This window comes from Ambystoma mexicanum, chromosome 1q (assembly GCF_040938575.1).
Source record: "Ambystoma mexicanum isolate Mex_15411 chromosome 1q, UKY_AmexF1_1, whole genome shotgun sequence".
NCBI classification, from domain to species: Eukaryota; Metazoa; Chordata; class Amphibia; order Caudata; family Ambystomatidae; genus Ambystoma; species Ambystoma mexicanum.
Window position 1 is genome coordinate 928,796,420 of NC_090922.1, and position 24,054 is coordinate 928,820,473.

General features: G+C 43.9%; 1 protein-coding gene across 6 annotated transcripts in view; it reads right to left on the minus strand.

Annotated features, from left to right (window-relative positions):
- Nucleotides 1-24,054, minus strand: part of CDC14A (cell division cycle 14A) — a 1,359,412-nt gene that overhangs the window by 297,519 nt on the left and 1,037,839 nt on the right. For 3 of the 6 annotated variants that reach the window (XM_069641580.1, XM_069641578.1, XM_069641581.1), the window contains one exon: nt 20,474-22,208. The exons of the other annotated variants lie outside the window; for them this stretch is intronic. In XM_069641580.1, coding sequence (XP_069497681.1) covers nt 22,179-22,208 — 30 coding nt within the window. In that variant the 3' untranslated portion in view covers nt 20,474-22,178. Of the gene's footprint in view, nt 1-20,473; nt 22,209-24,054 lie in introns of those variants that run through there. 6 annotated transcript variants of the gene reach the window in all.

The following is a 24,054-nucleotide window of genomic DNA, read 5'->3' on the forward strand; positions in this document are numbered from 1 at the left end:
AGGGACTTCTGTGGCTAAGCCTCTTTCACCCAAAGTCTCTTACCTCAGAGGACCTGATGTGTTGCAATCAACCAAAACAAAAGTTCCTTCAATAAATCTTCATGGGGCGATTACTCTTCGCCTTAGTATCCCCCTCTGCCATGCTCTGATCCCTCGTACAAAATGGGCCTCCCTCCGTCGGGTTCACTACGTCCTTTCATTCATACTGTAACATTCCAGAGTCTTAATGTCTTTTTAAACAACCATAGACTGTGGACATCCCTCATCCGTGTTCGCACCTGTCGACACTATGTTCACTTGGCTTTATCAATATGCGGAATTAGCTTTCCCCTTGGCATCCCTCCATCGGGCTCACACCTGTCTTGATTCACAATTTCATCAGAGAGCAGGGTTCTCTTCACCTAGCTTTCTCTTGGCATCTCTGTCGGGCTCACACTTGCCACATTTCACCATGTGTCAAAGACTTTCGACTTTGCGAGGGATTTTACTTGACCCTTGTATGACCACTTTAACACTACACACAGCCTCCCCTAAGGCCCCTTGGTCTTTGCAGTTTCGTTAGCAACAAAAAGTTCTCAGTTCAATACTTTCCCTTTTTTTCAGCATTGGAATACCATATGGAGTCCTTCGAATGAGCACCCACGTGGCCCCTGAACACTATGTCTGGTTCCAACTTCACTCACAAAAGACCTTTGTCTATTATCCTCTTTCAGTACATACAATGTTGCCACTGCAACCTTGGGCTCAACACAGTCCGGTTCGCCATCACTGGCTTCCGACACACCGGCTGGGTTGACCTTGTTGGTGTTTTCTTTTGTCGCTGGAGTCAATGGTGGTACCACGATAATAACTGGCTCACCCCGCCCTGGCAATCAGTGCAGAAGGGTTTGTTGTACGGCAGACCTCCGATACACCCCTCGCCAGCTGCGACTCCCGGTCTTACATTCGCTTTCAAGGAGGCTTTGCGGGTCGGAGTTGAAAAGGTGAGGGGCAATTCACTTCTGCTCGCCCTTTCAAATCGTTCTGCCTTTTTCCTCCTCTTGAACTGCAGTTCGATATGGCTGCTTCCTCGTGCGTTTGAGAATACTCGAATTGTGCTTTCGTGCTCCGCCATTTATCCCAGTAGGGAAGGGAAGGGAAAGGGCAGCCAGGTGTGCTTAGTTAAGGTTAATTGCTTGACTTTGCCTGACCCTTGTGTTGGGACATTTCAAGTAAATGGCCCGGGTGTTCGTCCATTGTCTGTCTCGGTGTAGGAAAGTGTTTGTGTTGGAAAAGGGGTTATGAAGTAGAACTTCAGAGTATCCACGAGGTGGGATGGGGAAAAGGCATTATATGAAAGGGGCTACCGCTTGCACTCCCTGAGGACCCCGCATGCAGGTGATCCTCCCGCACTGGTCCACCCCCAGGAACTGGATCCAATAGCGATGGCCGTGTCCTGGCCACGTGGATGACAGATCCCCGTGGACTAATCAGGGACACACCTTCAGGTTTCTCACAACACTGACAGTCTGAGGACATGGTTCACAAATTTTTATTAAAGTAACATTACTTATGTAAGACGTAACTATCACTATGGGTGGTCCCTGCCTATGTTACTAAGGTGCTAGTCAGTCATGTGTGACTGTCCAAAGGAATAAGTCTGCTGTCCAAAACTAACCCAACTGACCTTTCCACTATGAAAACTAACTTATATCCGGAGAATGACTCCCTTCTCCTGAGGGTATTTCTAGTACCAGTCGGTAGGAATATTTAATACATAATCCTCAGTCTCTTGTGATTTCTTGGATCAGTCTCTAACTGTTCAAATGGGCTATTGAGTTTTCCCTCCTCTTTGGAAGTCTCTTTTGGGGATATTTTATTCCAGGTTGCTGGTTTCAGCATATTCCTGGAAGATACTATTGTCCTGGTAGGTTTCCCCTCCTGGGCAATTAGAGCTCAGCATGCTCTGGCCTACTTGATTGTACACATTGTTCAATTGAATAGTTCCTCTGAACTCTGGCTCATAATATTCTCTTTGAAACTATGTTCATCTTTCACAAGATATCTAGCTGCTTTACCCTTTTCCCATGGTAGTTTAATCCACAATTCTTTTCTCTCAGTATGCAGATTTTCAGCAATTCTTTCTCTGGTATCAACATTTTAAGTTCATTGGTTTCAGGTTAAAATTTGCCTCTTTCCCCCTTTTTCCAAGGAATTGATATCTACTATTCTTTTCTCTCAGTATTAATCCCTTCTCTTTTATCACAAAAGTTAAGTTCATTCGTTTCAAGGTTAACTTTGTCTCATGACATCTACTGAGATGAATTGCTTGCACAGTATAATGATTGCCTTGGGGCCTCCCTTATTCCCGTTCTCCCTGTTACATTCGACTGTGAAGAAGAACGTCTTCAAGAGACTTGTTCCTCATGGACCTTCTCTCTGGTCTCGGACCACCGTCACCTTATTTCCATCCTCGCCTTCATTCTTGCGGTCTCTCTTCAGCTTGCATTGCCCTGGTGTTCCTATGAACGATCGGACACCCTGCGCCTCTCTACTTGTGGTGGTATCAGTGATGGTTTGTGGACTGACTGTCCACCAAGGGTCCTTCGTGGTCTCGCTACCACCTTCCGCCAGGCTCATGCCCTTTCAGTTCCTCACGCTGGGGATTCACTGTAGTTTTGGCCTCCCAGTTTGCAGTCTCGCGCGAGTTTCAAACTTGCGGGCTTCCTGGCTTTTGCTTTTTCCGCCTTCTCCAGGTGTTACACAGTGTGAGGCCTTCCCTTGCCTGCGTATGCGTTCCTTGCTCTCCCCTCTCTCTCCCTGGCTCCTTGAGTGCACACTATTTAATGTACTTGTCACAGTTGATTGGATATCTCGAGTTAAAGGGATATGTTCTTTTTCTATGCAAGAAGGACATCTATTAAGTGTTTCATCATCCCAGTCTTGGTGATTAAATGTGTCTGGTATTTTAGCAAATCCCATGTAGGCCGTAGTGTGCACAGCTTTCGGAAGTTTCTCACGGGAACGGGAGAGCTTGTCAATAAGGTGGGAGTGTCTCCTAGTGATATCCCACTTACCTCAACCCCTATGGAGGCGCTGGGTGGGAGGGAAAGCAGTCATTAGAGGGGTATTATATATTTAAACTCCAACTATTTGAACACCAAAGAAGTTACAGGACAAGGATTAGTTAGTTGGCAGATGTGTGCCTTTCCTTTTTTGTTCACATTAGGTCCTTAGAGCATTGAAGTCAGCTAGAAAACCAATAGAAGCGCATATTGTACCACCCACTGTCACAAACAGCAAAACTGCAAAAACTCAAAACCAGAAACTGTATCCTATGCTTGAAAGATGGTGAGGGACAAAAGACACATGAGGAATCCAAGAAAATGCAACTAGGAAGTCCATTAGAAGATGAGGGCAATAGGAAGCCCTTTTTGAATGCAATAATTCTTACCAGATTTAATACAGCAATTAAAGAGGAATTGAAAGCAGCTCAACAAAGGAAATGCAGAACACAAGAAAGGTCTACCAAACAAACCACTAGCACCTGATGACTATAAAATCCTATTTTATAAGGCGTTCCAGAAGGAGCTGGTCCCACTGACTAATTTAATAATGTAAGTCATCTGGCTGTAGTTCACATTCTATGGGAAATTCTACGATTACGCTACTGCTGAAAGTGTGTAAAGATCTCACGGAATGTGACTCTTGCTGATTGCATTACAAAGATATTCGCCAATATCAAAGTCACATGATTAATGCAGGTCCCACAACATTAATTAATCCTGGTCAAACAGGCTTTATAATCCATCATAAACCATGTTAATATTAGGCAAGTAACTGAGCTTGTTGAATGGGGCTCCCAGCTGAGAACGGATTTTTGTTACTTGGATTAGATTAATGGTATTCAAATGTTTCCATGTGGAGCACCCCCCCCTCGAGTAAAAATATTCTTTCTTTCGATTACGTCTAAATATAATCGACTCTATGCAGCCACCATCCTGGAATTTATTAATTAGTAAGAGGAGCATGTATCCAGGTGGTATTTGCAGGAGATCTTGTGGCTGGTATGCATAACAGCAGTATAGATGACATTCGTACCAAAACCTATATATTTTTTTTGAGCACTTCCAATAAAAATACCAACCAAGATTCTAAACTGAGTGCAAGAGAAAATATTTTCTTATCTAAAAGAGGGGTAGGCTTAACATACCTAAGCCAATTATCAGGAGATCCACACAAATGGGAGGCCTGGGAGTCTCTTGTATGAAGAGATATTTAGTCACGGCACATATCAGTTCAATTATTGATTGGCGCTTAAGGGAAGATCGATTGATTGGACCTTAAGGGAAGATCGGAAACAATGGGTTACTACAGAGCAACAATGAATCAATCATATCTTACAGGAGAAGCTAGAAAACACTGGGTATTGCTTTCAACCACAGCGTGTTCATTAACATACTGGGAAAATCTGAGACGTCTTATTGGGATTGGGACATGACCATTAACATTAGTTCCGCAAAAGAGGGGTTCTAAGTAGACACCTCTCACAATAATATAGACTGTTGGATCCCTATGGTTTCAAAGACACATTATCTTTTATAACTAAATGGACAAGGGAGCTTGGAGTCATGGTAGACAGGGAAGCATGGTCGCACGCATGAAAATGTGCAGGCAATGCCTCGAAATCTATAAACATTAAGGAATATTCCAATAAAATAATTACAGGATGGTATAAGACTCCTGAAAAGTTACACAGAATGTATTAAGACTTCTAAAATAGTTGTTGGAGAGGATGTGACGTGGGTAACTTGGGGCACATGTGGTGGCACACGTACAGATCTTTTAAAAGAGTTGCTGTGTAGGATTAAAGAGATTAGTGAGGTGAGCTGCCCTTGGACCCACTGTTATATTGGTGAATGCTTTGCAAGGACTATATGCACTACCTTGTTCTGCAGCAAGCCAATTTACCCATTCACTGAACTCAACCTGTCTGACAGCAGCCCATTGTGTTGGCACTATGGTAAATGTAGATGGGACAAAGTGGCAATGGAGAAACTGATGACTAACAATCTAACAATAAACAAGTTTCATACTTCTGTTGCAACATGGTCACCTTTTTTGAACTATTCAAAAGACCAAGAAGGAGCAAGTTAACTATTGTTCTCCAGCATAGGTCTGGCAGGGATTCACATGCAAACCAACCCTCCAACCACTCTGCAGCTCTTCTTGTTCATACCGCCGCTTTACGTGCTTAACACATCTGAAGATGGCTCCCAGAGGAGGGGCTTAGGGAGAGGACTGTCATTGGATGGGGGCAGTATGACCCAGAGGACAGTGATTGGTTTAAAGGAGAAAGACAGTTTGTAAGTGAAAGTGAGACTGTTCTTTTACGGAGGATTCCTAGCCTGACAACGGGGAATATTCATGAGCATGTGAATCCATTGCAGACCCCATGTTGGAGAACACGCAATATAAACCAGAACATCTTAAATATTTCTCTTTTCTGTAAAGCGAGAACTATGTGTGTATGTTTACCTTGTGGTTAATATTGTGGTTGCACAGATATGCAGAGGGAAATGGAGATGTGATTTAGGAAATTTTGGACTAATGGGTTACCTGAGGAAATGGTTTCATGCCTTGGTAATTCTACTTATTTTAAAAGGTTGGTTGAAGCCCATGCTGTCTTCTATTAATTTGGTTAATCTGTTTTGTTTAGTTATTTTGTTGATATAATTAAACAAAAATAAAGCTTTTAAAAAAAAACTTAGCTTACTCCTTACCTCTGGGTGTACTGGGCCGGGGCCAGTGTCTGGCTCATGGCAAGCCCTTCCCTTGCAGCTCAGAAAGATGGTGGGTGCTGGGCCTGTTGGCTCCCGAGTGTTGCAGGAGTCTTATGTGGGAGGTGGAGGTGGGGCCGGTATTTGGCTAGCCCTTCACTGCAGTTCAGGAAGACAGTAGCTGCCGGGCCCGTTGGCTTCCGGATGCTGCAGATGTTCATAGGAGCGGGGGAGCTGCTGCTAGGTTCCCTCAGGGCCATTGCTCTCTGCTTGGCTTTCAGTGTGGGGGCAGAGGAGATGCTGGTTTCGCTGCAGAGCTGGTCCCCTCCAGGGCCATCGCGTGCTCCGGATTATCTTCCTCAGTGGCCCCAGTGCTACAGTTGTCCCCCACATTACAGGGGCTTGCTGAAAACCACCCATCAACTGCAGACATGAATGGATGGCGTTTATGCAAGAGCGGGGTGGGGGCGCGAGGAGTTGCTAGTTGTTCTTTCTCCTCTGTCCCGGGGTTCTCCTCGGCGCGTTCTATTCCAGGGCTGCTGGTGGTTCAGTGGGGTTAGCTGTCCTCTCGCTGCCCGCCCCCAGATTGTCCGCTTACTCCGCTATCGGGTCAGCAGGGGATCAAAGGCACCCTCGCAGCTGCATACTGGGGACTTTTTGTTGCATCCGACTTCAGACTGAATGCTCCGTTAATTCCCTCTTCCAACAGGTGCCACCATCTTGTTTAGGGCTGAGGTTCCCTTGCTGAAGCAGCCCATCAGGGGTTTGGCCAGCGTATCTGCTCCGATTTTGCATAGAAGGCGGTTCAGTCTGCTCTCCCAATGCCATCGGGGCCACTGCACAGGGTGGTCAGCGACTCATTTATCCATACGAAAGGGTCATTAGGGCTCGGGATCCCGCAGAGGCTCTTATGGAGGCGAATGTTCCATCGGCGCCCCAAGCCACGCCCCCAACCAGTTTCACTCTTACATGAGGGCTGCTTCTGGTGTTTTACAATTGTTCGGTATTCAAAACAAACGTGCAGATCACTTTCAAACGCGAGTGCTGCTTTGCACTCTGCCTACTTCAATGCAAGCGTCTCTCACTTGCACGCCTGCTTCGAACCTGGGAAAGGGGACAGAGCACTACGGGGTCAATGACAATCTGAACTCACCGGTTTAGCCTCTATTCCCCAAGCACCTCACAGGACTTAGGCTGCTTTGCCTCTTGACGACTCTGCAAACCTCTTCTGTAGGTCTGCCTTCATCCACACCACGTGCACGCCAGCCACCTGAAACAGCCTTCTGCACGCTTCCTGCTGCGCAGCCTCTGCAGAATGAGTCACAAGGGGGAAAGCCTTCCTTCTGCATGCTTCCCACTGGGTGACCTCTGCACTTCAGATTTCTGGGGATACAGACCCTCTCAAATATCTGCCATGCAGCGGACCCGGCACCTTCTCTTTCCTCCAGCTTCTGTCTGGGCTGCCAACTCAAGCTATGTGCCTTCTGCTTCCGACTTCCTCTGCTCTTCACCAGCAAAGCTAACTCAATGGCCTGCACCTGAGAGGGCTTTTTAAACATCTCTGCTTCCCTCAGGTGTGGATCATCTACCTAATGAACTGACCACTCCTACAACATTGCACCTCATCAGCCCGCTTCCTTGTCTCAGTACTTAGGGAATTCTGGGGCTTGAAGTCCCCAACAGCAACATTTAATTTTCTTATTTCTATTGTTCTACAATAGGCCATTAAGAGAGTAGGGCTTTGGGGAAAGTTAAACAAGTAGGTTTCCCATTCTTCCTGACCGGCTTCACCCCCTCGTGTGATCCTCTTGCAGAACACCACCCCCAGGGCCAGGATCAGAAAGCGTCTGCCTTTCCCTGGCCACATGAGAAGGATCTCAGGCCACATTTTCTGGGGGAATCATTGCTGATTCATCAAATGTGTTTGGTGACTGGATTTAACCTTCAGTTCCACATGGAAGACAGCTCGGGAAGAAAACTGAAAAAGCTGAATCACGTAGCCTTAACTACTTGAGGGCCTGTCAGAATGCTTGAATGTGTGCAATCCTGTGACTGCAGCCTGGGTTTGGTGACCAAGTCTGCTGCCTGACTCTGAGGGTGAAGTGAACATGTGAGCTGGGGACCGTGACCGGTTAAGTGATGCAGGGCCAGGGCAGTATGGGGCAGATCCTCTGGTCTACCCTATGAAACCATGACTGCATGGTGGGGCACCAAAGGCGAACCTATAGTACAATCCCTTTAAAAGAAGAATTTACTTCAGAAATGTCTCCCAGATCCACCACTCTCCTGCAGTCAGCAAACCACCAACGTAAGTGTGGTAGCATGAGAAGGACCAATATGATTAACCAGGCTAAGGCAGTTTATTGATCGATACATCAGAGGAAATAGGAAGCGAGAGTCCACATGCATGAGCTTCTGTGCACAAATACTTACCCACTTACTGTTAGGTATTGGAGAGTGGGAGAGCTGAAGTCATGGAGTGGCATGCCCCTGCATAGCTGTCATCTCTGGCATGTATTGCGACAATCGAAAAGGATTACTTATCGTAGTGACAACGGTACTCTAAGTCTGCAGTCCCTTTACACCATACAGTTAGGATGTTGCATGAAAGAGGGACGGGACCGGAGCCGATGGCAAAACAGCATATAATAAAACTTTCTGGTAACCCTTGGTGGATAGGCCCCATCCACGCATTCATGCAGCACCCCCCCACCCAAATATCAGTCCCTTTACCACATTGGATCTGGAGACTTGCTTGCCAGGAGGGCTTATGGAGTAAAGTGCACTGCGGACTAAGAGTACAGTTGCCAATACAGTGAGTAACCTTTTCATACACTTAGAACCTGCCCCTTTCCTGCCTACTCCAAAGTCCAAAGCATCCCTCAGATGAAGAGGATGTTTTTTTTTTTTTTTACTTTCTGAAGCAGTTTTTTATAATTGCCAGTCCAAAGCCGGCGTTATTCCTGGAACTGTGATAGAGAGAAAAGCACCACAGGGACTAAACCTCAGTGACACAATACAACAAGCCCAACAATATTAAAAAAGAAGTCCTAGCACCTGGTATGCAGGAAGTACTGAGAATGCTGGGACAAGTGGCTGGATGCAATTACCAAGTATCATTAACTATCCGCACGAAGTAAACCCTGTCCTTGGCTGTAGTAATACATATGCAGCCCTACCTCCTTGGAATCACAAGAACACAGTAGTGAAAAGGAGATTCAAAAGAATGAACTGCAAGGAAAAGGAGGGGTGGAGGAGGAGCCACAGGCTCTAGATACTAACAAAGATACCCAGGTCAGAGCAGAGTATCAACAGGCTAGTCCACAAGCTAGATTCTATCAGCATTCTGGCACCCAAACGGGGTGTTGGGGTATGGGGGGGAAGAGGGGCATGCCAGATGCTACTTGCCATAAGTGCGGTTCACAAAACGGCATAGTCTTGGAGGCAGGAGCCGACTTAAATCATTTAAAATCAAATAGAAACTGGGAGATCATCAGAATGATTATTTGGGTGAATGATTACTGGCTATAGAATACATATTCTTACCACTAAGGAGTTAATCAATTCAGATACGACAATATCATCTTGCAACTCCCAATGTTCCACGAATAGGACTCTTGCCTCAAGGCGATAAGGAAGAAAACCTTACCACAAGTATTTAAGACAAACACATAGCAAGATCACATCCTAAATTCAACCATGGGAATTCACCAGTTTTAAATTCACAGGACAATCATATAGCTAACTCAGAGCTTACTTTAATCGATCTAGAATGACATGATGTGCCCCCCACCGTGATGGTAGGAAATTATCGGACTGCAGATGAGCTTAGTATGCACAGAACCTAAGTAAGAAAAAATGTAGAATTAACTCCACTTACATGTAATATCCACGGGCTGCGGGAATAGAATGGACGACAAGGATTGCAGGAATTCTTAAGAGAAAACATTATTTGTTTACATGAAACATGGGACAGGCAGTCTGAATTGTAGGGGTTCTAGCATTAAGGCAGTTAAGGGCTTACAAGGGAGACCTAGAGACAGCCTAGCAATATGGGTCACTCTGAATGCTCAATGCACACAATTATCTATAGACTCGATGGACATAATGGCGTATAAAATAGAGCTACCTCACAAACTATGTTATCTATTGATTAATGCCTATTTAATGCTAGAAGAAAGAGAAATTGATGCATTTGAAAATACAATTTACTGATTAATGGAAGATGGTACAAGCTATAACAGTATATTTGTGGTAGGAGATCTTAATCTCCAGATAGAACCCGCTCTTGCAATGGATACATTATTGGAGCATGATGAGGGAAGTTGGGGAATACCAATGCCAAACGTTCCACATCGATCCTGCTACTGTCAGGTTGAATGGTTGACTATACTACTGTCTACAATGGGGCTAAAGGCCTTTAATGGGAGGATGACAGAAGATAATCTAGCTCATCCGGCATTTAGAGTAGATGCCAAACACTCACACAGACCATATAGTGGTGGCTCTCGCATCATGAAGGTATGTGAGAAACATTAGGGCCAGGGAAATGCTGGAGAACGACCACAGCCCACTCATATGCACTGCCATCGATGAAACAGATGGGGGTGTCAATGGAAGATTCTGCATTATTACCAAGTAGTAAATGGACCGATATAAAGAGCAGGTGGTTCCATTAACATATAACAGATCATTACCAAATATAATGGACTATGCAGACACCACTGTTAATGATAATCCACTGGTGTTTTATAAAACTGGTGGAGATAATAAAACCTATAGTTCTGCAGAAAGGAATGGTATCTCGATACAGTAAGTGCAGTGAGAAAAGAAATACTTAGTTTGACGCTGATTGTAGGGCAGCAAAGAAAACCGTACGCACATAAGTAATAGAATTGGAAGGGAGAGAGAGACCAAGTATAGCTAGTTTGATGGAAAACTACAAACATCTGTTAGCACAGAAAAAAAAAAGAGCCATGAGGCCTGGACAAATTTTACCCTAGCATTACAAGCAAATATTATTAAAAGATTCTGGCAACTAGTGAAAAATACATGGGCCATGGACAAGGATAACACAGATAACTGGATTATGGAGACTGAGTGGCTAGAACCTTTTTCAAAATTGTACAAAAAAAAGCCAGTCTGAGCAGAGTCCTAAGTGATGATAACTAATCAAGAAAAGGCAGCAATTCTCTTTTGCAATGACAGAGGTCGCTATAGTCATTGTACAAAAAAAGCCAGTCTGAGCAGAGTCCTAAGTGATGATAACTAATCAAGAAAAGGCAGCAATTCTCTTTTGCAATGACAGAGGTCGCTATAGTCATATCCTCTCAAAAAGCAGATACAGCACCATGCACATATTTTATTCCAGTTGACCTATTCAAAAAACCCAAGATATGGGCTCCTGTCCTCATGAAATGTGTTAATGCAATAATATTGACTGGGCACATACCACGCAGTTGGCAAGGAGCACAAGTAGTCTACATATACAAGAAAGGTGCATGTAATCTTCCTCAAAATGATAGACCAATGTCACTATTAGATTCCACGGGGAAGATATTTTGGAAAATCCTACACAATAGATTGGAACACTGGTGCACCATGATTGAGACTATTCCCATTGCAAGCTGGTTTAAAAAAAAAAAAGGTTTCAACCATAGACCATGTATTTCGGCTTTTATTGATACTATATACATTTGTTTTCCTAAAGAGAAAGAATGTACCTTACCTTTACTGATCTCCAAACCACTTTTCATTTTATCCAACGAGAAACACTATGGTCATCACTGAATTAACTTGCAATACCAAATGAATTAATCAAGGCTATTAGAGTGCTACAAAGTAGAAATTGTGCAGTCATCAGACAGAGGAGACACTCACATGGTTAACAGACCCCCCCCTTTTAGGATAGAAACAGGAGTGAGACAAGGATGCGTGTTGGCTCCCCTGCTCCTCTCCCAAATGACAGCTCTGGAAGCAGATGCCCCAAAGATGGGAGATCAGAAACTGCCATTCTTATGCTTTGCTGATACCATTTTCAATATATAAAATGCAACTGGGACTCCAAAAACATATCTACTTTTAATGGTGTCTAGTCAAAGGACCGAATCCAAAGGTTCGACAGGTCAAAGGATCGAATCCAAAGGTTCGACAGGTCAAAGGATCGAATCCAAAGGGTCGACAGGTCAAAGGATCGAATTTTTTTTTAATTATATATTTTTTGGGGGGTTTTCGTTTAGGGAAAAAAAGTGATTTTGAGCAACAAAAAAAAAGTGGAAAAAAAATGTCGATCAGCCAAAGTGGAGAAGGTATATTGAAATTCTCGAAACAACTAGACGACGGAATTAGATTGTGTGCTGTGGAGGTAGATCTGATGCAAATTGTGCTTGCTGCCATCTATAGGACAGAATAGCAGGGTCACAATAACTAATTCATTAATAATAAAAGAATAAAATCATAAAGAGATTGTTGAAATTCCCAACTACAGCCCGACAATAGCAACTAAGATGGAGTTAAGTCTTAATGAAATTGAGACTGCATTGGCAATAAGACCACTTTTGTTCTTGATTAGAGTTTGGAACCACGAGAATTTGAAGCCCTTTTCTGAATCTCTGGTGTACTTTTTTAGAAACACCAGGAGCATGAACCCTGCCGTGGTTTAGATAAGTTACATTAATGTTAGTCAAGCTAACCTCAGGCATCCACCGCTCCCTTCACTGGCTAGTGGTAAAAGACTGCATAAAATTCAAGATTGGCTGTCTGGTGTACAAATGCATTAACGGTCTGGCACCAAGTTACCTAATGAATAAACAAAATCTGTACTATCCTGCTCGGGCCTTGAGGTCTGAAGACAAACATCCGCTTACCATCCAAAGGACAAACTGTGTTTCACGAGAAGATAGCAGATTCTCTGTTGCAGGGCCTAGACTGTGGAACAGCCTCCCGCTGAATCTAAGGAGGGCAAATTCAATCTAGTCCTTTTCGAGGAGGGATAAATATCCACCTTTTTAAATAAAAACTTAATTTTCCATTTGTGGATTTCAATGGCACTAAAGTTTGGATGACTAATATTTCCATCTAGTCTACTGTTTCATCTATGCCACGATTCGATTTAGTTTGTTGTGTGCGCGTTTACAAACATTTCAAAATCAAAGCTACGCTTAATAGAAATATGGCATAATCACTCTCCGTTCCAGCTTTTCTATCCTTGGGGAACCTCCGGTCCAAGTTTCTCCTTGAATCGCACTTTCCTTCCACCTGATCCCAGCTCTGCGACTCCTGTCGCTTCTTCAGATGCAAGGCCTCTTTCCGCTCTTGTCCTAGAGCGGGCGCGGCGGGCCATCACCTGATGCTCCTGGATTATCTCGTCCACTCTCTCCTGTCTGCGGGCCGCCCATCTCCACCAGTGCCCTCCTCTCAACACTGGCCCCCATTGACCTTTGTGGATGTACTGCGGCCGTGGCTGTTCCAGCTGCTGCCTCACACGGAATAGCCTACCTACCTGCTCCGTCCTGTCCGCTGGGCGCCTGTCTCCACCTGGACCCTCCACTGGCCGTCACCGGCCCTCTCATCTCCAGCCTCGTGGAAGTTGGCTACTGTGACCGCCCGCTCAATCATCGCTGCGGGCCACCTGTCTCCACTAGGGCCCTCCACCTGCCGTCACCGGCCCTCTCATCACCAGCCTCGTGGACATTTGGCCGACGTGGCCGCCCGCTCTAGCCTCTCCGCGGGCCTCCCGTTTCCACCAGGTCCCTCCACCAGCCAGCACCGGCTTCTTGTCATCAGCCTCACGGACGCATTACTGCTGTGGCTGCCTGCCCCTTCCTGACCGCGGGCTGCGTGCCACCACCAGGGCTCTCCCTGACCGCGGGCCGCCTGCCACCACATAGGCCCTCCTCTGGCATGCACTGGCCCTCACCTTAGGCCTCCTTGGACAGATAGCTACCTTGTTGCCCGTTCCGATTTGATTGTGGGCCACCTGTCGCATTCAGGGCCCTCCACTAGCCCACAAAGGCCCACTCAACTCTGACCCTCTTTGAAGTGAATGTATACAAGGGGTTTGTACTGTCCTCAGAATCACTCTAATTGCAATCAATTCTTGCAGTACTAATTTAAACCTTCAATAACCAGAAAACTAACTTTCAGGTTTGTGTCACTAGGAGAAATAACCATCCAACCACTGAGATGTGTCTACAGTTGCCTTTTTATTTGGCTACACATGTAGATTTCTTGCATTTTTTATAGGCCAAAATAAGTTTGGTTCATAACAAAATACAGGGCTTTGATCATATGCACAAATCAATCTGTGAGTGATGCATACAATCAAAAGTGAGAGCAGACAAATAAGGGCTTAAACTTGCCTTAGTTGTATGCCTATTCATGTACCCACAGTTGAACGACCAGACAAAATATTACTTCATATCGGTCAGATCCTGCGCAATCATTAGCAGTTCATTGGGTACTTTTATCCATTGCAACTTAGTATTTTGAATTCAACATTTTATGCAGAGTTAATATAACATTGTGTGTACAAAAATGCATAAAAATCAAAGGAATACATGTCAGACACCTGATTTTTTATGTGTGTGGGCATCGCCACTTGCACATTCAACCATAAACAGTCGCTTTGAGTTTGTAGGTCTAGTGGCTGGGTGCCAGTTAACAGGGGTCTGATGTATTGGTCCACTGAGTGTGGAGGTGAGACCTGGAGGTGAGGTCTACTGAACCCTGGCGTTGGAGGGATGACCAAGAAACCGGTCGACGTCCAGGTGTAAATAGAGAACAGTTCATGTGGTCCTCACTCAAACACCCCTGGTGGGGGCTGGAGGACCACTTACGTTTCGGCTTGATTATCAACCTTCTTCATGGGCCAAGTGTAAGCAGGTCTCCCTAAGGAAAATAGATACATGTTTGTACTTAATATAAAGTGTAAAGGACGTTAAAATCCTTGTTAAGGATAATCAAAAGGAAAAGGTAAAAGGGCCTAATTAAAATTTAGGGTATACAGTAGATAAAGGACCTGTGGCCCTGTAGCGCAAGGACTGGCCTAAAAATAGAGCTGTATAGGGGTAAAGCTCTAAATGTTTATCTTCGAGGAAGTGGAAATCAAATGTACACGGGCCGCCTCTATCTTCAGAAACATCAAAATAGGCAGATTAGAGCAGCCTTGTAGTCCCGGGGAGCGTGTCCTTAGTTCTGCATTCCCAACAGGATAGCTCCTAGGTCAGTTACCACCACTCTGTAGTAGGGAGCAAGGGGAAGGGTGGACTGATAAATGGACAAACAAGTCCGTGTTAGGAAGGACCCTCTTTGAAGCGAAGCAGCTGCGTTTGGTTCCTCCTACCAGAGTCCGCCTCTGCTCAATTCCTCCTGGTGAGTCGCCACTCAGCCTTCAGGTGGTGCCACCCCCCTCAGCTTCTCACATAGTCATGTCCAGCCGTGGCTGGCCCCCTTCCCCTTAAGTCTTCTCTTGTTCTGGTCCTCTAACGGGCTGACTCTACGACTTCTCCGGACTTGCTGCCTTGGGCTGTGCTCACCCGGGCTGCTCCTCTACGCTCAGCCCCTGCCTCCTCTGTTGCTGCCCTCCTTCTCGCCTGCAGCAATAAGGCCTCCACAGACCCTCTCCTCCCTGGTCTGCCTCCTCCGAACTGCTCTACTCCTCAATTGCTAGCTCCTGGGATCCGAATCTTCTCAGGCCCTTTCCTCAGGGCTCCCCACCCCTAAAGCCTGCGTTCTCCTGCATGGGACTCTTGGATGGCATTTGTGCCTGCCTGGACACCATCACTCCACTCGCTCCTGCTCTCCCGACCTCTTGTATGGTTCTCCCGGCTGCGCGGTCACTCTCCTTATCCCTATCACATCTGTTACCGCGCATCAGCTTGGACCCCTGCCTACTTCTTCCAGCGTGGGACTTTTGCCAGTGCACCTTTGCCTGCCCAGACTGCAACGTTGCTCCCCCCGCTCCTATAGATCATTGCTGACTGCACGCTATTTCTCACTGCTGCAACTGGATCTACGCTGACCCTCTCCATTGACCGCTCACCTCCTGCAGCCTGCCTCTTCATCTTTGTGGGACCTACCAGCTTAGTGCATGTGACTGGTCCTAGCGCTATCCCTCTGCCCACCGATGCCCTCTTCCTCCCCTTCGCACTCTCCTTCACAACACTCTCTTCTCCTCCTGTCATGCGGGTTGCCAGACTCCACTCTCCTCGCCCGCCTTACTCTTCGCTCTCTTCCCCCCTCCTCATCTCTGCTCCCTCCCCCTTCTCCTTTTCCTCCCTTTATCCTCATGTCCATCCCCACGTTCAACCCCCTCCCCAGTTCACCCCATCTACCCCTCTATTGTCTAACCCTCCAGTTTCATCAACATTGCCCTCTGGAATGCTAGATCCCTCTGCAATAAGACTGCAGCTGTTTTGGACATGTTCTTCCCACTTAACATTCAATTCCTCTGTATAACAAACTTGTATTTCCCCCTTCACAACTCTACTGTACCTGCCTCTCTCACCACCACCTCCTCCCCTCCTCATGTCTCTCATCCTTCTGGTTGTGGTGGTGGCATTAGTCTTCTCTTCCACCCTAAATGTCTTTCCTCCACCTCTACAACGCCTCTTCCTTCTTTCCCTTCCTTCGAATACCTGTACAAATCCTTTACTTCCCCTCACGCTATTTACTTTCTAATTATTTACAGACCTCCTGGCCCCCTCATCCTTTTACGATGACCTTGACCCCCTCCTCTCTCTTATCTCCCCCTCACAGTACTTAGTGACTTCAACCTTCACCTCCCGCTCCCCCTCAAATTTCCCCTCTTCTTTCCCTCCTTAACTCCTACCTCCTCTCCCTACTTCTCCTACTCTCTCTTCTGGCTCCACTCTTGATCTCATCTTTATCTCAACCTAATACTCCTCCCCCGTCTCTACCCTACCTATCTTTCTGACCATGCTTTACTCTCCTTCTCCCAGACTACCCCTCTCCCTTCATCCACTCCCTCATCCCCCCATTTCCTTCTCTCGACGGGATCTCTAACTTTAGCCATTCTCTCTTTTTCAATACCTGCTTCCCCCCTCTCTCTGACTTCTCTTCTCTCTCGGCTAATGAAGCTTTATCTTCTCTATCCTCTTCTATATCTTCCAGTCTCAACCACCTTTACCCCCTCCTCCTTTCGCCCTACTCGCAAATCTTCTCAACCCTGGCTTTCCCCTCATCTTCTGTCCGTGCATCTCCTCCGTCGCCTTGAGCGACGCTAGCTCAAATCCCGCTCTCTGGCTAACCAAACCTCCTATTTCTCTTACTATTCTCTATGACTCCTGCCTCAGCTCGGCAAAATGTTCCCACTACTGCAAACTTCTCCATTCCCAAGCCTCTCATCCTCGCCGTATCTTTCAAACCCTTTCTAGTCTTTTCTCCCCGCCCACTCCCGACCCCTCAGCTACTTCTTCCCTCTCTCCTCCTGACTTTGCTGACTTTCTCTTTCAAAATACTCTCGCCAAAACATCCTTTGCTCACCTTCCTATTCCCCTCCTCTCTACTCCCCTTCAGCTTGCATGTCTGACTTCTCTCCTGTCACTCTTTCCGATGTTTCCCTCCTCCTGTCCAAAACTCATCCTACTGCTGCCCCCTCAGATCCCCACCCTCCTTATTCTGAAGATTTTCCCTCTTCTCATTCCCTACTTAACCTCCTCGTTCAACATCTGTCTCTCCTCTGCCACCTTCCCTTCCACCTTCAAGCACGCAAATATCATCCCTATCCTGAAGAAACAGTCTGCTAAACCCCTTCTTGCATCCAACTTTCGTCCAATCTCGCTTCTTCCATTCATCACCCAAGTTACTTGAATGCTTGGTCTACTCTCAACTTTCAGCTTTTGTAACCAACCTTTCTCGCCTTCCCCTCTCTCAATCTGGATTCCGCCCTAAACACTCCACTAAAACTGCTCTCACATATGTTCTCAACTCCCTCCTCACGGCTCGCTACTCTAAGCAATCCTCAGTCCTCCTCTTCCTTGACCTCTCTTCTGCCTTTGATACTGTCGACCACCCCTTACTTCTCAATACTCTTTCTTCCTTTGGTTTGAAAGGCTCTGTTCTCAACTGGCTCTCCTCTTACCTCTCCAACCATTCTTTTGCTGTCGCCTGAGGCGGTCATACCTCCTTTACTCTCCCCTTGGACTACGGTGTTCCCCAAGGCTCTGTACTCTGCCCTTTCATTTTCTCCCATTACACCTCCCTTCTTGCCCCCATCATCTCGTCCTTCTGAATTGCTCACCATTTCTACGCTGACGACACACAGCTTTTCCTTTCCTTCTCTTCTTTCACTCCTGACCTCCACCTTAATCTCTCTTCCTGACTTAATGCCATCAAAAACTGGATGTCATCCCACTTTCTCTCCCTCAACACTGATAAGACCGAAGTCTTATTCTTTCCCTCCAACACGCTTTCCTCTGTCTCCCCCCCTCCTTTTATTCACTTCCCCCTTCTAATCTCCCCATCTCTGCCCATGCTCGCAATCTGTCTCCACTTTGACTCCTCCCTCTCCTTTATCCACCATATTTCCCTTACCTCATGCGCCTGTTGCTACCACCTCTTCAATATTCGTAAAGTCTGTTCCTCCCTCTCCTTCCATGCCACTAAACTCAATCTCTTTCCTCATCTTCTCTTGTCTTTTCTATTGCTCTCCTCTCCTCTTTGGACTCCCTGCCTCTCATCTTGCCCCCCTCAAATCCCTCTACCATTCTGCCATCCGTACCCTTGGTCTTCTCGCTCCTCATGACTCCATTTCCTCTTCGCTTTCTTACCTTGGCTGGCTTCCCTTTCACTCCCAACTAAAATTTCACTTCCTCGTCTGGTTTTTAAATCTCTCCACGATCACGCTCCCCCCATTTCTCCTCTCTCCTTTCATTCTACACTCCCTCCGATCTGCTGATCTCTTCCTACTCACTGTTTCCCCGTCCCCATGTGCCTCTTCTCGTTTCTGCTCCTTTCAGGTCCTTACCCCCCTACACTGGAACTCTCTACCTCTTCCTATCCGCTCCATCCCCACCTACTCCTCCTTCCGTTCATCCTTGAAATCTCTTATCCATTCTCCGCCCTGACAACCCTCATTATCTCCCTTTACTTCTCTCACTTCCCTCATTTCTTTCCCCTATTTACCTCTCCCTAACTGCTCCGTTTCCTCATACGCTTCCTCCCCTCCCCTTGGAAATTCATTTTATCCCCCCGTCCAGACTCCCTCAGCTTTCCCCTTTCTCCTCCCCCTTTCCTTTTCTTGTTTATTGACCTATGTAAATTGTTCTACATACCGTTTTATTGGTTTGTTTCATGTCTGTAATTTGCTTCTATTGTCATCATATTCTATGTATTTTTGTTATAATGTAAAGCGCTATATAAACGCAATAAATACAAATACAAAAATACTATGAATCTGGAGCCAATGAGCACCTTAAAGCAGCATATACCGAGTGGCTATTGTATAAAATACGAGTGATTTATGCAGATTTCCCACCTATTGGAAAAGTATCTGGATCTGAAAGACTCAAAAGGGTTTGAACGAGATCTCGATAGTCTGAGAGCAAAGGATTGGATACTATTATTGAAAATTAGACTGGGAATTGTGCCAGTCAGTACATACACAGCCACTTGGCAGGGAGGTGGATCCACGAAATGCCTGTACCGTATTCATCATGAGGAATCCCAAATGCACTTTTTATTGCTATGTCCCTTGTATGAAACAATTAGGAGGACTTGGCTGGTTCCGATGCTGAGAAGCAAGAAAATAAGAAATGTTCAAGTGGCCTTCAGATTTTGTTTTGCAAAGGAGCAGACAATTAAGAATGTTGAAAAGTTTAACTGCAGCATGGAAGAAGAGAAGTACAAAAAGCTACTGAAATTCACTTTGATTAATGTTTGTTAACTAGCATCATCACTCAGGAGAACTATGTCGGTACCCTGGCTTTAGTAGAAAGGTCATCTGAGTCGTTGGCTCCCATTGGAGGGGAGGTATGGCTATTTTGGTGCATCTCACGCTAATACAAGAAACTGATGGTCAATAATAAGCACAGAAACTGACGAAAGGATGCTATTCAGGAACGATCAACAATTATAATACTTATTCTGAACCTTAGAACTCAAATTTCGGATATTGATCTGCCTCAGTGAGAATCTGAAACTACTTTAAATTCCAAATCTCACATACCATTCTCTGTATTCTTTCCCTGAGATATTAAGTGTTAAAAGCTGAGTGATGTTGCTCTTGTGACCTAACCAAGCAAGTCAATGTAGAGAGTTGTTGATCAAGCAAATGCCATCTGCCCTGCACAATCTAATGCAAAATGTCACTTTACTCATTTGACTTTCTTTAGCAAATAACAGTGAGTAGTGAATATTTTGCAGTCTAAATCTTTACAAACCTGTATAAAGAAAGCCCATCATACCAAGTTATAGTAGCATAACATATTACATTATGACTTCAAATAAGTGGCTTAACTTGAAACAGAAATAATACATTTAGCAGAGGTTTAACGTTTTACATAATTTGACGGCCAAATAGAAGTACTTAAAGAATGTATTACAGACAATGTGTGCCAATATACAAAATCTTTATTAGAGGTAGAATTACTTGCCAAACAATCCTTTGATTTGATACATATGTGCATTACTCTGTGTGTTCAACAAATACAGTATTTCCCAGAACCTTTGTACAATATCTGCACTCAAAAACAAAGTAAATCGTCCATAAAATGTTACACTGAACAAATTAGCTAGTCATTTCTCCTCTTGAATTATCAATTAAACACCAATTATTGCAGGGTCGATAAATCTTTCACTTCATAGTGTGCAATATGTTTAACATACGTGTGCTTTTATCCATCATTACAGCAGCAATCAAGTAATCACATGTTCAATACAAATAAAAGATTCTTAAATTACATTTTGATTGTGGCAAGAAGTATTGTGCATTTCTCATTGCACATATTGCTCCTTCTCGGATTTAGTTTAGTGCAATAATACCATAATGAAACTCAATATGTTAATGTTGATATCACAGGCATCTGCTTAAAGAACACACAACACAAATTCATATTTAGCTGCCCTTCAAGGATTGAAACTTTAAAACATGATCAAAAGTAGATTTCTATGTGTGTGATTTACAAATGTACATAATTCTTACCTTGTCAACAAGGGACAATATTTAAAACAGTTAATACTCCTTCAAATTAGTCATATTAGAAGAAATAAACTCTCTACGTCCCAGCAATCAAAGCAGGCATTCCGATTCCTGTCTTTCTATTTTGTGAAACGTTATTTAACAATATAAAATACATTTAAAGGCATTCATTATTTTTTCATTTGTATATGGTTAAACTGTTAAGTCGATGTTGGATTTCCTTTGAAATTTCTATTTTATGCAGTAAGCTACAGGGAACCATGATTGCACATTTAGAAATGAGAAATAGAATTTTCAAATATGAACTGTTTCATTAAGAGCATAACCAGATCATATTTGCAATATCTACAAAAAGAGTACAATTGAAAAAAATTGCACCACTCGCTCGCTTAGACGGAGTGAAAATTAAATAAATAAGTCAAGATTACATGAAACATTCCAACCAATGCAAGCAGGACAGACAGTACAAGATGCTGTGCCAATTTTTTTGAACTTCACAATATGAATCCACCCATTTAATATTTGAATATTTTTAACTTCGAGATATTTAAGCTTAACACGCTCCCTTTGTTCCCTTTATTGAAATTGATGGAGGTTTTACCAGCATGTAAAATGTCGTGCTGGACTTCACTAGTTTCTGGTCACAGGCTTTTTTTTACAAAGTCACTTATTAAAGAAGAATTAAAACATAGTTAACATATAAAACATTAAAGCAGCTTATTTGTACAAGTAAACCAGCAAAATTATCTCTCTGAAAGAAAGTAATTTCACAAACTATGGATAAAATCACTAAGAAAACATAAAACCTCCATATTTTGGGTAGCAAAAACCGAAAAGAATTTCTAAAATTAAAATATTCATACTTTATACATTTGTGTACATCTTTAGAACATATCAAAATAGTATTTTCACTTGTCAATACATACATTTCCTTTGACCATTATATACACATGATAATCATGTCCATTCAGTATGTTAGAACAAATTCCAAAAATTATATTGATTAAATTGAAATTATGCATTGGTATACGAACAAGTTGTAGCTTCCAATGCACAGAGGATCTCAGTGCATTTGTAGTAGTCAATTCGGTGAAACCTCTGGTTTTAAAAATTTCCTCCTTGATTTCTTAAAGTGTTTTTTGTGTATGAAGGTAGTACTCTGAACCTGGAGAGCAGAATCCTACTCTTTCCCCTGTTCCTCCACCTCAAGGTATTGGAGAATCTAAGAGCTGAGCTGCTTTCACCGAAGTAGCAAGGTCTTAGTATTGAACATATTCAGACTGAAGGGACTGCAGAGAAGATAAAAAGAAGAGTCAACCAAAAACAGCAAATACAATCAAAATCATGTTACCACTAAGTAAATATTTCTGGCTTCCAGTCATACCAACAAAAAATACTGACCATGTGCTTTACAGAACATTTTCTGCTATTTTAACTCTTTTACCAACATGTGTTACAGAGTTTTGCAAACACTTGTTAACCGACTCAGATTTTTGTTTGAATCTTGATGTCAAAGGGGATAGGGATATCCAGAGATAAGTGCAAACTATAGCAATGCAGATTTGTGAAGGAAATAGAATTTAGAAATCATTTTAAGTAAATAATATTGGCATGGCCTTATGATCAGCAATGTATTCATTTTTGTTTTAAACCGCAACTCACATACCGAGGAAATTACTTTCAACTTGCTTCACACAGCAGAACAGTGTGTGAGAGGGTTCAGACTGGGAAGTACTTGCAAATTAAAGAGGTGTGGGGGAAAGTTTCCCCTGTGAGAGATGTTTGCTGCAAGAGTTTTTCTTGACTTTAATAGGGATACAGGAGTATGGCCACCATTATTTTTCATCTAGAGGGATTTATCTTATTTGGGCATTATATTTAATCTAGATGTATTGGTCTCATTTTGGAGTATTTACATACTCATCAAGGTGCATGTTGGTCTCCATAAAAAAATATCATGTGTATTGCTAACCCCTCGTGAAAAGGAAATGGTAAATAAATATACAACTAAGAAACTAAATGGAAGTATGAAAGTTAATTTAGTTGTGTTGTTTTTGAAAATATGGACAAATTGAACAGATTATTAAACATGAGCGTTTTTAGGTAGGACATTTATTGTTAAGTTCTAGTCGGTATTTTAGTGTTGGTATGTTCACATAGATCCATATTTTCGTGGTTGAGAAAAAGCACACATTGAAGCAATCTGAGAAGTTAAGAGAATGAAAGTGTACGGTAAATGATCTTGAGGCCAGCGATGTGAGAAATAGAACTTTGCTGAAAGTAAATAAGGCAAAGAGAATGAAAGATAGAATAAACATTTTTTTTGTTCTAAACCTGACATACCAGTACTAAACAAAAGAAATGGTAAAATGTCACATAATATATGTAATGCAGCTCAAGTCAATGCTTCAAATTACTGGGACTTCTACTTTTGTTAACTCAAAGCAATATTACCACCTTATTGTAAACATGCCTCTCTAATAACAATGTAACCAACCTCATGCAGTGTAGGAAATACATATTTCTTTTAAAGGGACATAATCATCCACCTGATCAGGCTCTAAATAGAGCCTGGAAATCTAAAGCCCCCCGAGCAAAGGCATAGAAGTCTTCGGTGGAGTGTCAGGTCTTGGAATTGGGAGTTTTGTGGGTTGATGAGGCAATGACAGAGCAAAGTCCAAACAGAAGTCATAATCCGAGCACAAGCTTAACCAGCAGGTACAAGGAGAGGAAAATGAACCACTGGTGGCACTGTGATGTGTGGGTCTCAACGAGCAAGCTATTAATGGATACATTTGCAAGGTTTGACATCACATGTCATTAATGATTACGTTAATGGAACCTCTGATGGGGGGTTAGAGGATGACAATGCTGTTGGCAGTGGAGCCTTGAACCATATGCACCAAAGGAGTCTACCACTTGAAGGATGAGCAAGTACAGGATGCAAATCAGGTTTGGATGGATAACCTGCATACTCGAGATGGGGATCGGACCCAAGGAATTCATCAGGTGTGAGGACATTACCGAAGGAGACGTGGAGGACTCCTGGGGGAAACAGAGGTCTGCTTTATCTTCATGGTGGGTAGTGGGAGAATGAGTCTCAAAGTAAGACAGTACCACACCTGATACACACCC